This window comes from Saccopteryx leptura, chromosome 4 (assembly GCF_036850995.1).
Source record: "Saccopteryx leptura isolate mSacLep1 chromosome 4, mSacLep1_pri_phased_curated, whole genome shotgun sequence".
NCBI lineage: Eukaryota > Metazoa > Chordata > Mammalia > Chiroptera > Emballonuridae > Saccopteryx > Saccopteryx leptura.
Genome location: NC_089506.1, coordinates 5,540,167 through 5,555,654, shown reverse-complemented (window position 1 = coordinate 5,555,654; position 15,488 = coordinate 5,540,167). Strand labels below are relative to the sequence as shown.

The 15,488-nt window shown below is 40.8% G+C and overlaps 1 protein-coding gene across 2 annotated transcripts; it reads left to right on the top strand.

Moving 5' to 3' along the window:
• Window positions 1-1,669: 1,669 nt before the first annotated feature.
• Window positions 1,670-14,017, top strand: LOC136404030 (zinc finger protein 705D-like). Of its 2 annotated transcripts, none has more exons than XM_066383516.1 (6): window positions 1,670-1,864; window positions 1,965-2,115; window positions 5,067-5,153; window positions 11,989-12,115; window positions 12,820-12,902; window positions 13,364-14,017. In XM_066383516.1, exons 3-6 carry the CDS (start codon window positions 5,142-5,144, stop codon window positions 13,964-13,966), a joined length of 825 nt encoding a protein of 274 aa, XP_066239613.1. In that variant the 5' UTR covers window positions 1,670-1,864; window positions 1,965-2,115; window positions 5,067-5,141; the 3' UTR covers window positions 13,967-14,017. The 2 variants fall into 2 exon arrangements, with proteins under 2 accessions (XP_066239613.1, XP_066239612.1); XM_066383515.1 differs by having other exon boundaries at window positions 13,361-14,017.
• The last annotated feature ends 1,471 nt before the right edge of the window (window positions 14,018-15,488 follow it).

The window sequence follows — 15,488 nt, the reverse complement described above, 5'->3', positions numbered from 1 at the left end:
GGAATTTAACTTTCTTCTCCAGTATCCCTAATAAGATTGTAACTTATCTAGATTTAGCAAACTGGGGAAAAGCTTCTTATCAGTTGCCAAGCCATGCATTACAGATTCATACTCCCCATAGCATTATTGTACCCAATGATACTTGTGTTCTTTTTGTTAATTGTAGCAAAAATTGTAAGACGATCCCTGTTTTTTTCCCCTGTAATAATACTATCAAATACCCTTCCATTTATGGCTATGTTACCTTGCCTACTGGATGGTTCTTTACTTGTAACTCTATGACGTATAATTATATTCCCCCTAATCTTACTGACACCACTTGTTGTTTATCTAGGATTGCTACTTTCTTACCTAATAAGAATGACTTGCTACTTCTTGAGCACAATACCACTCTTCGCAGTAGGCGTGCTGCCTCCCTCCCTGTAGGACCTGATGTCATGATAAAGTACGATTATTGTCAGAAACTGAAGGATATGCCATAATTTTAAGTGTTGTAGGGAATCTAGTATGGGGTGCTTACAATCATAGACAAATCCAGCATTTAGCTTGTAACTTAGCTAAAAGCATCAACAAAACATCTCAAGCATTAGCTCTTTTAAATAATGAACAGCAGCAATTACGTCAAGCTATTTTAGATAATCGGGCAGCTATTGATTATCTATTGTTATTTCACCACCAGGGTTGTGAAAAAGTAAAAGGAATGTGTTGTTTTAATTTAACTGATAACAGCAATGAAATCCAGGATAAAATAGATAAAATAGTTAGCAGAGCACATTCAGCAAAATAATAACAACTTAGATTGGTTCACTTCTATATTCAAACTGTCACCTTGGCTAACTACATTGATAACTACACTAGCGGGACCATTGTTAATACTGTTGTTGGCCCTCACTATTGGACCCAGAATCCTTAACAAGTTATTTACTTTTATTAAAGAAAGAATAGAAACAGTCAAAATAATGGTTTTATCTCAGCCCTACCAACGCCTTAGTGTAGTCGAAGAATCTCCATTATAGTTAATGATTTAACTAGTACAAAGAAGAGGAGGAAATGTGACATTCGAATAAAGGCCATAAAATACATTAATGGGCTTTGGAAATAACTCCAAAGGAACTAGTCTAGTAAGTACAGCTCATTCCCAGGATGACTAGGAACTGATGAGTCCTTGAGATAGGGAAGTCGTCAGACTCCCAGGATGACTAGTGTTAGATTCAAGGAGTACTGACATGCTGGGGCTGCCAAGAGTGTACAAGGTCCCTGTGACGCTGAGAACAAAGAGTTCAGCAACATCCTGCATTGAGTCAGAGACCCTTATCAGAAGTTTATGTTTGAAATTCTCCACTGAGTAATACCCCCCCCCCTGTAACTGCGCACGACCTCCCTAGCCAATTGCTAAACGCAAAATTCGCTTCTGTATGAACCGCTTGCTTGCTACGCTATAAAAACCCCTAGACTGTAGGCCCTCGGTGTGACTCTGGTGACTGCCACCTGAGCTCACCCCTGCGCAGGTTTGTTTTTGTTTTTGTTTTTTCTTTTTCTCTTGGCCATAAAACTTTGTCTGAAACTCTCCAAACGTCTCCAGTGTTTGTTTTACCCGGCGAGTGCAACATTTCATTTTAGTTTGAGTCTGCATTTCCTATAGAAAATTCCAGCACTGTGTCCACAGAATCCCATTGTACCTGATGCCTGGCTCTGTTTCCAAGACGTGGAATGTTTCCTGTACACAGAGCACACTGAGGAAGACCTGGGGGTGAATACAGGAATGGAAGGCTCTTTCTAGCATCCCTCCACCTCCTTGCATCTTTGCACTCCAACCCCCTGCTTGCTGGAGGTTAATCTGGGAAATCCAATCCAATGGAGCAGGGTGTGACCCACAGACTGAAGCCCTCCTTATGTTAATCAGTGTCTATGCAGCCAGGCTGTGTCCTTAGAGTGTAAGTCTGAGTAGATTTTCTGTCTTCCAGGTTAAAAGGGCCTCAGACTTGGGACATAGGCACTTGCTTCTAGGAGAAGAATCTCAACGGTTGGGACACTGGAAGGAGAGGAACCGGCTGCTCTGTGGAACTGACCTCAGCGTCCATCTGCCTTCACCGTCTCCTGCAGGGTTGGGCTCTGGTGAGTTCCCCAGACACTAACATGTGAGGTGGCCTCATTAATTTTCTGTTAACTAAGCCACATCAAAGCTTCTCCTGATCTGTATAGTTTATTGTGTCAGCATTTATTCCATCCCTCTCCTTTCTGATGTTTGAGTATTGCAGGTTTTTTTCCATTTTTGTTTTGAATCTATTAGCAATTTTAACTGCTTACTATAATATACTGTCCAACACCATAATGGCAGTTATATGAGACAATAAAATTTAAATATTTGAAATGAAATAGCTGAACTCCAGATCTCCTGTGCTCTTTGATCACGTGAGTTGGGCAGTGACCAGATAGATGGCTCAATGCAGAGAGGAAGCATTTCCTTTTCCTTGGAAGTTCTATTGGCGCCTCGATTGACATGTGATGTTTTGATTTTTTTATGATTTTAAATGTTTCATGTCCCACTTCTCTGAATTAATTTCCTTGTATATGTTTCATCAAGTGATATTCTTCATGTATGTCTCAAATGTCTTGAGATTGGAGCTTATATTTACTTTAATCACTTAAAAATGAGCACACATTTAAGGCAAATAATTTCCTGTTGTTTTTACTTCAGCTTTGTCCTATTTGTGCTTATGCAGAAGATAACTGCATTTCAATGCTGAGCTTTAATAATGATCTTAAAAATGTGTGGCAACATTATTTAAAGTACAGTTCGTACCCATTAATATGCAGTTGACTGATGATGTCTTCCATGGTTGTCATTACTGTCTGGTTTTAGTCTACTTTTGTATGAGTGTTGCATATCAGGTTTTCTTATTAGTACTATTTTCCTCCATCCTGGTGCACAAAGCACTGATATGAAGCACCCACTGCACACTTTAAATGTGGGCTCCTTCTTCAGGTCATGGTGCTGTCCTACAGAAGGTTCTAGAATACTGGTGAACCTAGTCTTGTTTCCACATTCTGGAATTCCTTTGGTTACACTGGGCATGGAAAGTCAAGAAAGGTTGAGCTGTGGTGTGTAGTCCAGGCTGAGATGATATATTTTCCCTTTGCAGTATTAATTTGAGGTATATTGGTTTGGTTTTCTTGCACTCTGTGATATGTCCTACCCTTCCCGTCTGAGAATTACTCAGTTGTAAGAGGCATCTGTGTTATGGGCTGAATTGCGAGCCCTCTGAATTCATTTGCAGTACCTTAGCATGCAGCTTTATCTAGAGATAAGATCATTAAAGGGGTAACTTCAATAAAAGTATTTAAGGGGGGCCCTAATCCAATTTGACCTTCGCCTAATTAAGAAGAGGAAATCCGAGGGCAGACATATAGGGAGAAGGTCTTGTGAAGAAACAGGGGTAAGATGACCATCTACTCACTAAGGGAAGGTCTAACAGGAATGCCACTCTGCCTGTACCTTGAGCTCAGACATCCCTGAAAGCCCCTTGGAGTGGGGACTGTGAGTCAGGACTGGGGTGAAGATCTCAGCCGTGGGCTCAGTCCCCGTGTGTAGAAGGGAGGAAGCATGTCTTACACAGGAAAAGGAAATGACAGATTTTGATGCTTGAGAAGTGGAGTCCCTACACTGCAGGGTCCCATGTGGAATAGAATGTAGATGTAAGGAGCAATTTTGTGAAAATTCAAGGGAAACAAAGACATTGTAATAACAGGGTGTTTCTTCTAAATATTTATGTTACAGGTGCTATTCCAGGTAAAACTTAGCTGTTCTGTGATTCCATAGAAAGTCCTAAAAAATCTTAGCACAGGACACAGGAGAGAAAAACTAAATAGCAGCTGTTCCTTTTCTAATTGCATAATTTTGTCACATTATTAAAGTTTCTGGAACCTTTGTTTATTTCATTAATAAACTGGGAAATAAACTATAATTAACATAGCTGTTGTGAAAAGTAAATAAACAAATATGTATAAATCTGTAAGTAGTCACACTTAATACAAATTTAACTTTTCTCCTGGGACTCGGGTAGAAATGAGTGAATTAATTACTCTTTGTTCATGATGCATGTTTATTATTTCTTTTTAAAATATACTTATTATTGACATATTAAGCAAGAAATTATAGTTCATAATTGTTTTCACTCCCATGTAAGTGTGTGTGTGTGTGTATATCTATATATATTGGCATGTACATATACACATGCATGTGTGTATATATAATAAAAAATGGTTGTTGTAGCTAATAAAGATAAATATAGACTGGATTGGAGGGTAATTGGTCAGCTCCCACCTGACAAATTACCAGATGGGCCAACCTGATTTTTCACACAGTTCAGCCAATCTGAATTCTCTGGGTACTGTTGATGTTGATGACAGAGGCAGTTTATGACAGCACCTCTATGACTCACATATGTTCTCCTACTAACTTCTGATGCCGGAGAATTTAAGGTCTTCACTGGCAGAATGAGGCCATTGATCTCTCCAAATGAACTAATTGTTGAGTTGATGGACTCCACCATAAAAAGGTTCTTAGTTGCTTGGTATCCAAGTCCATCAGAGGCTTGAGCAGGAAGGGAGTGAGGATCCAGAGGACTCCATGGAGGGTGGAAACCCCTGCTGGTGCAGAAGGCAAAGGAATGACACCTGAGAAGTCCCACAGTGTTTCCCTGCAGGTGGAAACTAAGTCTACATGTGAGTCAGGCATCTCTATGCTTTGGAATCAGGAAGGAAATTGAATAATTACAGATTCCATAAACTTGTTAACACAGAAAACATAATATCATATATATATATAATGTTATTTTTCAGATATATGTATTTTGATCTTTTTATAACAACCACAGCTACAGCCCGATTACAACTGACCTTAAAAGCAGAGACCTCTGCATGATACTCTTAGAGTGCAACACTGGTTTTCCTTTGTTAAGGTGGGAGAGAGGAAACCACCCAGGTACACACGGGTGCTTCATGCCTGGTGAGACGGGACACTGTGCACCAGACTGGAGTCTCATGGCTTCTTTTTCTGTCCTCAGATTTGCCTGCTTTTTGCTTCGACCATCTCTGAGTGAAAACCAAGAGAAACACACCTGGTAACTGAGATATCGGCCATGGAGACACTGGTGAGTAGGGAATGCCTCTTTCTACTGAAATGGCACTGTTAGGGCCATGAAACAGATCACTTTTTCCTATTGTCATGGATGTCTGCCATACACGAGCATGGGTCCTAATTCTGGGTGTTGAGTGAGAATAGTGTGGAATTAAGAAAACAGACTTATTGAGGAAAAAGAATGGGATAGGGAGGACACTTCAATGCTGATAACGACATCAGAGTGCCCCATAGCCCCAGTTTGCTTTATTATACAAATCAAATTTGTCCTTGATACAAAGTCACACATCTGAGGCTAAAACAGGAACTCTCCCAAGGCATAAACGGAATCCCAAACCATGCATAAGTGAAATAAACGAACATCTAAACAAACAGTAAGAGGAAGGGCATTTAAATTGCTTTCTGCAACTTCAGCAAGCAAGTGAAATGGGTGCAAATACTCAGCATAATAGCTAATATGGAGGTGGAGGCGGGAGAACTTAGCCTTTTGCTAAGCCTCTAATATACAAAGCCTTTTTTGCCATTTATGGTCCACAATATATCCTCCTTGTGTTTTTTATTTTTAACTTGTGTGCTTAGATTTGCACTCATCTGATTTCCTAGTTTCTCAGATTCTAATTTGGTGGCAGACTGAAAAAATACAGAACCAACACAAAATTAGTATAGCCAATGCTAGAAGATACCACACATTCTAATACATTACAGTGATTAAAACCTTTAAGCAAAAATTTAGGCAATATAAGAAAAATCTATAAAAGAGTAAAGTCTTGTTCTCCAAGTCATGTTCACCAAGTCCAAGTTGGCACCAACACCATTTCAAATCCCTGTAAATGCAACCCAATCCCAGTTCAGTCCATTAGTACCTGTCACAATATTCAGGAGTCCAGGACAAGTCTACATCCAGAAAAAATTTGCATGGCATTGGAATTGTCACTTTTCAATATTTTGCAGCTTCCGTCCAAATCCCAATGGCCGCTGCTTCTAGCTGGTAATGATTCAGGTAGACTGGAAAAGCCATCTACAGCTTGTGTGGAGATGGAGCTTCTGTTCTCCTCAGCCTGGACAGAGGAGACCAGGGTGCTTTTCCTGGAGCTCTGTAACCGTGGCGTAGTGAAGAGAACCTTGGGATACACTAAGCTGGGTGGCAAAGGTAAATTTGTAACAGAAATTGGCAAAAAGGAGAAAGAGCTCTAAATGAGGAGTAGGTCCTAGCCTAAAATATGAGTGGGGCATTGAGGTAGAAGGAATAAAGAAACAGTATATATTAAATAAAACAGCAGAGAATAGCACTATCAACACCCACAACAGACATCTTCGAGGGAAGACTAAAAGAAACCCGAATTATTCAGACAAGACATAGTAAGTGGCCCTTGTGTAAATGAGATCAGTTTACCTGCTACTTGGAAGAAATGCTCTAGGCTCATCCACAGTGAGATGGAGCAGACAGTCCTGAGTACCTTTAGTCTTCAGTGGCAAGCCCCAGCACACTGGACAAGGTTAGGTCACAGGTGGCTGGAGCAGGGCTGGAAAAAACTGAACCCTCCCTTAGAGGAGCTAAGGGGAAGCCTACCTTCCAGTGTCCCTTTTCCCCACAGCAAAGGCATGTAGGTCTGGAAGGCTTTGGCTTAATGACTTTCCTTTCCACTATTGAAGCAGGCCCTGATGGAGTCCTATGAGGCCCTGCTGGGGCGTTAGAGCCTTTGAGGGTGTATGCCAAGAGCTAGTATTTCAACCTCATCACTTTTGGGCTTTTTCTGCCTCTTGGTCATTATAGACCTTACAAGCCATGCTCAGAAGATCTCTTTGAGGGGTTTGAGGATCCCCATCCACTTATATAAACCTTTTTTGTGTATCTGGAGCTATTTGGAAAAAAACAAAACAGTGCTATTAGCTGGATTAAATACAAGAGGGTAGAAGTTTGAAGGAGAAAAAGATTTGGTGTCTCCTGTTCATCAACATTCAAAAGAAATTATTTTTTAAAAGATAAGGTAGATTTGCAGGAGTTTCAGGATATGACTCCCCCTTTTATATATTTTTTAAAATTGACCTTAAATATTTGCTGGGTACACTTTAATAATACCTTGACTTTAAAGATTGTAAAAAATACCCGTAATTCGAAAGGTTTGACAAAATGCAGTAAATGTTTTTCCTACATATGTAGGAGTTTTGTCAGTTTTAATCAGTTTAGGGAGTCCAATAATAGAAAATGCATAGAGACAATGAGCTATAACATGTTTAGCAGGCTCTCCTGTTTGGCAAAGGCTACTATAAATCCAGAATAAGTATCTACTGTAACGTGGACAAAGGGCTGTTTGCCAAATGAAGGCGTATGAGTAACATCCATATGCCAAAGTTGTCCTGGTAGGAGTCCTCGAAAGTTAACTCCAAATCAAGGGACAGATTGTAGGACAGGACACCTTGGACAGGATTTATCAATCTGCCATGCTGCTTCCCAAGAAGGTTGAAACTGTTTGCACAGGGCTGCAGCATTCTGGTGATGAATAGCATGAGGCTGAATTGCTTGATTTGTCAAGATTGCTCCAATAATTTTCTTTTGGGTAGTTTGATCAACAAAGGCATTCCGTTGTGCTAAAGTTTCAGGGAACATGGTATGAGCTCGAATATGTCCTATAAAACATGGAGCTCTATGTTGACATACTAGTCTTTGAAGAAGGAGAAATTGCTGAGATAGTTCCTCATCAGCAGTTGTCCCTAAGAAAGCAATCTCTATAGTGAAAACCACGATAAGTAAATATGTGCTGTTTGTATATAGATTAAAGGAGGAACAGGGCACATGCTGAAAAGCCATGATAATGGCATGTAATTGTACTCTTTGAGCTGATTTTAAGGTGACTGTTTCAGTATGAACTTGTCCATTGATTATTAAGCCTGCTATTCCTGAGCTGGATTTGTCAGCAAAGATTGTAGGTGCTTCAGGAATGGGCTCATTAACCATTGTCTTAAGAAATACAAATGTAGTAATTAATGAAAATTGAACTATTTTATCAGCTGTGTAGTGAGAATCAATTCGGCCTGTAAAATTTGCAAAAGCAATTTGCCATTTAGTGGAAGTTTCCCAGAGCTATTGTTGTTGATCCTTTGAAAAAAGAAACAACAATAATTTGATGCTCAAAACCTATAAACTGTAAGAGTTGCCTATGTCCCTTGATAAGATCAATGAGACGACAAGATCAAAATATGGAGATAAAACTTTCTTAGGAGTAACAGCCTAATTAATCCATTCAATAGGACCTGAAGCTTGCCACAATAGTCTCCATGGAGTGTAACTGGAGGGACAAATTAGTAAGGCAATTGATTCTTAGGATTTATGCATTTCAGTTGTGCTTGTTGCAAGGCTTTTTCTACAAGCTTTAAAGCTTGTTGTCCCACAGCTGTAAGTAGCCGAGGAGAAGCTGGTTCAGATGAACCTCCACAAATATCAAAAAGTGGCTTCATTTTCCAAGTACTTTGTTTCAAGGAATGTCTGAGCCAATAAATGTCTCCTAATAATTTCTGGAAATTGTTTAAAGTTTGAAAATGATCTATCTGGATTTCTAATTTCTGTGGATGAATTTGTTGTCCCTCAATAATTTGTCCTAAATAAGAAAAAGTTAAAGATTGCTGTAACTTTTCAGGAGCTATATAAAGTCCTGATTCTTTCAAAGAATATTCTAGTTGTTGCAAAATGGTCAACACAGTGTCTTTATCTGAATGAGTATTAAGAACATTATCCATATAATGAATTATGTACATCTTAGTGTGCTACCTTATTACTAGAGAGATAGCTTGAGCAACGTATTTTTGGCACAAGGTAGGACTGTTAGCCATACCTTGAGGCAGAACTCTCCAATTGTATTGCTCTACTGGAGCCTGGAAATTAAGTGGAGGAATACTGATAGTAAAACACTTGCAATCATGAGGGCTTAAAGAAATAGTAAAAAAGCAATCCTTCATGTCAATAATTACAAGGTAATAACTCCATGGAATGGCAGTAGGAGAAGGGAGACCTTGCTAAAGAGGACCCATAATTTCCATCGTCTTATTTATTGCTCTCAAATCTTGTAATAGCCTCCAGTTTCCTTATTTCTTTTTAATAACAAATATAGGCGTATTTCATGGGCTATTAAATGATTCAATATGCCCAAGCTGTAACTGCTCTTCTACCAATCGAGCAGCTGCCTTAAGTTTCTCCTGAGAAAGGGGCCATTGGTCTACCCATACAGAATTATCTGATTTCCAAGTAATTCGGTCTGCTGCGCAATGCATTATTGGGTGAGCAGGAGCTGCCAAAGCCCCTATGCTAAATTTTGATATCGTAATCCATGCCTTCTGGTATTGGGTACCACTTCTATGGAGGAGAGAATTTTCCACTGTTCTATTCCTAGTCCCTTAGTGGGCAAAAAATCCTGATTAAGCACTTGAGTACTGACTAATTATTAGGACTGACAAGCAACACTCCCATATTTTTCAAAACATTTCTACCGCACAAGTTAACTGTCAATCCAGGAAGCACAGAAGGCTGAAAAAGTCCAAAATGAACTTCTTCATCTTCCCATTGGGAAAAACTAGAGCTTTGTTGAGGGGATTTACTCTGCCCTATACCATGTAGTTCTGTGGCTGCTGCTGGGCCAGGAAGGAGGCCAGTGTAGCTTAGCAATAACAGATACATCAGCTCCAGTATCTAAAAGTCCTTTAAATTTATGTCCTTGTATTGTTAGTTCCATTTCAGGATGTTCCTGACCTATTTTTTGAATCCAATTGGCAAAATCAGAGGAGGTGAATCCTCGAATTTCTCGGGGTCCCTTTTGCAGGGTTTGGCCCAAGAAGCAGAATTAGCATCCTTATACTATTCTTTGAACTGCCTGAAGCAGCTTGAGACAAATTCTTGAGCTCACTTATTAGAGCCCTGCTTAATTTTGCTCAATTCTTTGCTTTCCCTACTTGAGTATAACCTTACACATCAACAAGACAATTTACACACAGAAACCACACGTATAACATATAACTTTAATCAGTCCTAATGCTTCAATTGCTATTTGGCTCCTAATTCTGAACATACCTCACCATGCACTAACCAAATCAGTAAGTCTTAAAGATCTACATTTTGGTCTATTTAAATTTAAATGAGCGCTCCTTACAACTTCTAAAATCATTTTATTTTTTTTAAATATTAGAGCCAGCATATTTAATTTTTGCATGCACAACAATGCAAAATTAATTCAGGCCTTAAAAACAGACACATTTTAGACAACATTAAACAAAGACTGAACAGAAATAAGAATTAGATGAACCACACAAACCAGAGAGAAACCCGGCATTTCAGAGCACAACCAGATTAGAAAGATGCCTGCCTGATTTTAGTCAGGGCATTTTCTGACAGAGGGACTGAAGGATGGGACTAAACAAAATCTCCCCGAGAAAATTTGCTCTTGGCAGCTGCTGGATATTTTCCATAGTCAGATCCAACACAGGTCCCCTGCCTCAATTTCCAGGCAAAGAATAAAAAAGAAACAAAGTGATTGTTCAGAAGATTGTAGTTAGTACATTAAAGAAAATCAGGCCATAAGCAGAAAAGCTGTAAATTTCCTAAAACCTGAGTCTCTTATCCATTCTCAAAATCTATAGTCTCTGTAACCAGCGGCTCACGTTAACTATGCTGAGATCTCTCCCCTATTTCAACGGCCTTTTCATGAAAGTCTGATTTCACAGCAAATAATCACCCCCGAGAGACAAGCACAAGAAATCTCCTTCCAGTCATTTGGGGAAGAGTCTTTGCACTAATAGTATCTGATAAACCAAGTGAAAAGGGGCAGTAGGCCCATACTGAACACAAGCAACTTTAAGCTCTCTCAGAGTTCTAAAAGGTACAGGTTCATGTTCTTGCACTAGTCTCCTTGTATCGTCCTGTTTTTCTAAAACAGGAAAACAGGTAAAGCTATTTATTGTTTCCCCTATATTTTGAGCCTGGTCTATAGATTGTTGGAAAGGGGATTTCCCAGATTTTGAGCTATAGATTCCGGAATCAGCCTGATAAGGGAACAGAGGAGCAGAGGTTTGAACGTAGGAAAAAGCTGAGGGCAGCGGAGGCCTCGGGGCTAAGGCAGCCATAGCCGCGGATATTTTATCCCCTGAGTCATCCTCAGACTGCAAGTTATCCTCGTATTCACATTCCTCTGTTTCCAGCTCACCCTGATACTCTTCAGAACACGATTTGTCTTCATACGGAAACATTTCTATGAAAAACTCCCTTATTTATTTTATCCTAACTGTTCAATAAAATTTTACTCCCGATTATACTTTCTCCAAAAACTTTCTTTACTCACTATGCACACTGTACTTGAGCAGTTCCATCACCTGCCTTCAGTTTTTAGTTTCCTCATACTCAAGTCTTCTGTTCAGGTGCCTTTTGCCACGGACCTGTGAGGCTCCTAATTCTGGGTTTTGAGTGAGAATGGTGCTGAATTAAGGAAACAGAATTATTTAGAAAAAAGGATGGGATTGGGAGGACTCTTCAGTGCTGATGGCAATATCCAAGTACCCCATAGCCCCAGTTTGCATTATTATATAGCCATATGCAAATCAAGGAAGTCCTTGATCCAAAGTTACACATCTGAGGCTAAAACAGGAACTCCCCCAAAGTAGAAACAGGAATCCCCCAAACATGCATAGGAGAAATCAACCAACATCTGAACAAAGAGTAAGAGGAAGGGCATGTAAATTGCTTTCAGCAACTAAAGCAAGCAAGTGAAGTGGGTGCAAATACTCAGCATCATAGCCAAATATACAGATGGAGGGTTGAGAACTTAGCGTTTTGCTCTGTTTAACCTGGAATGTCCATGATGTTTTAGGAGTCAGTGACCTTCCAGGATATAGCTGTGGACTTCACCCAGGAAGAGTGGGCCCTGCTGGACGCATCCCAGAGGAAGCTATACAGAGATGTGATGCTGGAGAGCGTCGATCACCTTGTCTCTGTCGGTGAGTCTGTGAACATGTGTGTCTGTGTGTATGTGTGGACGCTTCCATGGACACAGGGTGACAGGTACACAGAACAGCCGCCACTGTCCCACTCTGGTCACTGCCCTGATTCTCTCACCACCCTCATAGCTGCTGTGAAGGAAGATGTTTCTTTACATTCTCTTTTCCTCACCACACTAGAATGTCGTCGTGACACAACTGCATTCCATTTTGCTGCTCTGTCTCCAGCACTCAGATCAGAACAGGGGAACCAATGAACCTTATTAATCCTCAAATAAGTAACTGAACATTTAAAAAATACTTATGTTGTCTGGTGAAGGACCTTCACTGTTTTCTATGTTCCAGATGTTGCTGGGGGGGGGGGGCTCCAGTGTTCTTTTTTCTTCTTCAGGAGCCTGTGCAGGACTTGTGAGAGTGTAATGTTATGAGCATGGATCTCCAAATGCACCATTTTCAATGTGTTACTGCCATATGGTGACCTAACATCTCCTGACCACTCTCCAGTTTTCATAGTTCAATCCTGATTACTTTCTAACTGACAGTGACTTTGAAACATTTTCTGCTACCTAAAATATTTCATTTCATGTTGTATCTAAAAAAAAAAAAAGCAAGGTTTTGAAACGTTCATATTGATCATGCTGCAATTCTACATTTCCATTTCCCTAATTCTGTTGGGACAATTTATTGCTTTTTGAACATTTTAGGCACAAGAAATCCCCTTAGAAAACAAGACATGATACTCAAGCAACAGATATGCAAGCAGAGAATATTTCCCATGATGTCAGTGGTAAGTTTCACAGGTGTAATAGTTATCCATGTGCAGTTATATTATGCGACAATGAGATAAATAAGCCTTGAGCAAAACACCTGAATGTAACAATATAATTAAATTGGAATTTACCTCTTTCCAAAAAAAACATTTGGATATCTTAAAATCAGTGAAGAAGTTAACATGATCCAAAACAGTATCTTCAGATATAAAAAAGGCTATGTCATAAATTTTTCTCATTACTAGTCATTGAAACAAACTAGTCTTCTAAACATATCTGATACTCTGTGGGTGGGATGCTACAAAAGAGACAATATTTGTGCCCTCAGGGGAGTGGCAGATGTGTGTACAACTAATTTTGGAAATATTTTCAGCACAGACTGAGTGTCTGGTAATCCAGGATTTCTTTGTAAAGAAATGAATGTGCGGATGTATATGTACCAACAATTAACACTTTTTTATCTCTTTCCACAAAGCAGAGATCTCACCCTCCAGAGGGTCTTATCGAATTCACTGAACTGAGTGATGAATCTACTCATCAATGTGCCCTGACACAATGTTTCTTAGCTCACGTGGGAAAGAAACCTGATGTCAACCAGCAGTGTGCAAGGTCACCTAGTGAAGAGTCCTCCCTCAGTACACACAATCAGACTCACACCGGAGATAAATCATATGCATGTCATGTGTGTGGGAAAGTTCTTAGCAACTTCACTAGTCTTCGGCGACACAGGATGATTCACACTGGAGAGAAGCCATTTCAATGCCACCAGTGTGGGAAAGCCTTCATTCAGAGCTGTGACCTTAAACGCCACAAGAGAATCCACTTGGGAGTGAAACCACATGTATGTCTCGTGTGTGGGAAGGCTTTCATTGAAAGTAGTAACCTTAGGCAGCATAACGTAACGCACACAAGAGAGAAACCATATGAATGTCAGCAGTGTGGGAAAGCCTTCACTCAACACTGTAACCTTAGACGGCATGAGAGGATCCACACTGGAGAGCAGCCATATTCCTGTGGGCTGTGTGGAAGAGACTTCACACGTCGTTTTTCCCTTAGACGGCACGAGAAATCCCAACATTAGAAAGGAAATCATGAAAGCCTTCAGAGACATTCTGACCCTGAAGGACATGGCACCACAGAGGACAAGACTGTGGAAGAAACACCAATCATATCTTTAGCATTAGAAAGCACCAGCAGACACACATACTGAAGAAACACTCTGCAAGCAATGTGACAGATCTGTTTGTCGTCATACAACGCAGTCCAGACAGCATTTTATATATGAGTGCAGCCACAGGGACGGTACCCAAATGCCACAGCCTTCACTCCTGTTCTGCTGTCACACAGACTCACTGTAAGTGTTCTCGTATAGATGGTGACAGCAACAACTCCAGACCAGGAAGGCAGTTGAAAAATAGTTTCAGAGAAGATAACGTGTAATGCTTCATTTATAATATATTAGTAATATGAATAAAGTTCTTATAGAGAAAACCCTAAGTCCGTGATCACCCTAAAAAAACATTCTGCCCAGTACCAGGCTTCACATCCACCAGAATCTCAGAGAACTAAGAGTAACACGGGGTCAGATGGAGACATGGCTGGAGGGAAACCAAGGACTTCTCACAAAATGTCCCCCCGCGCTGGGTCATTCAGTGTAAAATCAGCAGAAACACTTTGCTCCTAAACAAGGCTGTGCTGTCTGTGAGGGCTCACACTGTACAAACACGCTCAGCGTCAGGAAGGCAAGTCCTTCAGGATCAAACTGCTTAGTCAACCTGAAGAGTCCCCCCCTGAGGAGACAGCCATCTAAGAATCAAAGCAGAGAAAACTTCAGTTCCATTTTCTATCAGAAATTATAAGTGTGTGTGTGAAAGTTATTAAATTAATTCTTTCACATACAACTCTGCAAGTAATAGAGACTTTCAGAAATTACCTAATTATAAATTTGTGGCATAAATTGTAGGCCAAGAAAGTGATCTGATAATATTGAAATTAGAATTTTGCAAGAATTTTAACCTTTTAAGTATAACAATCCTTGCAGATGTTTGAACAATAAAACCTGTGCTGAAGCTGAGTGTGGTGCCCGGTGTCCTTGCGTGGTTCTGAGCACACATTCAGGCCTGTGCTCGAGGCCCGCGGGAAGAGACCCAGACCCCAGGTGCTCACAGTCCTTCCTCCACCAGCTCTTTCTACAGAGCCCATCTCCCTCATCCATTTCCCTCCAGCACACTGTCTCCCTGTCAGCCCTGGTGGGGACCCAGCTGTGACCTTCATCCTCAGGTGGGGACCCAGCTGTGAGCTTCATCCCCAGGTGGGGACCCAGCTGTGAGCTTCATCCTCAGGTGGGGACAAAGCTGTGACCTTCATCCTCAGGTGGGGACCCAGCTGTGAGCTTCATCCTCAGGTAGGGACCCAGCTGTGACCTTCATCCTCAGGTGGGGACAAAGCTGTGAGCTTCATCCTCAGGTGGGGACCCAGCTGTGACCTTCATCCTCAGGTGGGGACCCAGCTGTGACCTTCTTCCTCAGGTGGGGACCCAGCTGTGACCTTCATCCCCAGGTGGGGACCCAGCTGTGACCTACATCCCCAGGTGGGGACCCAGC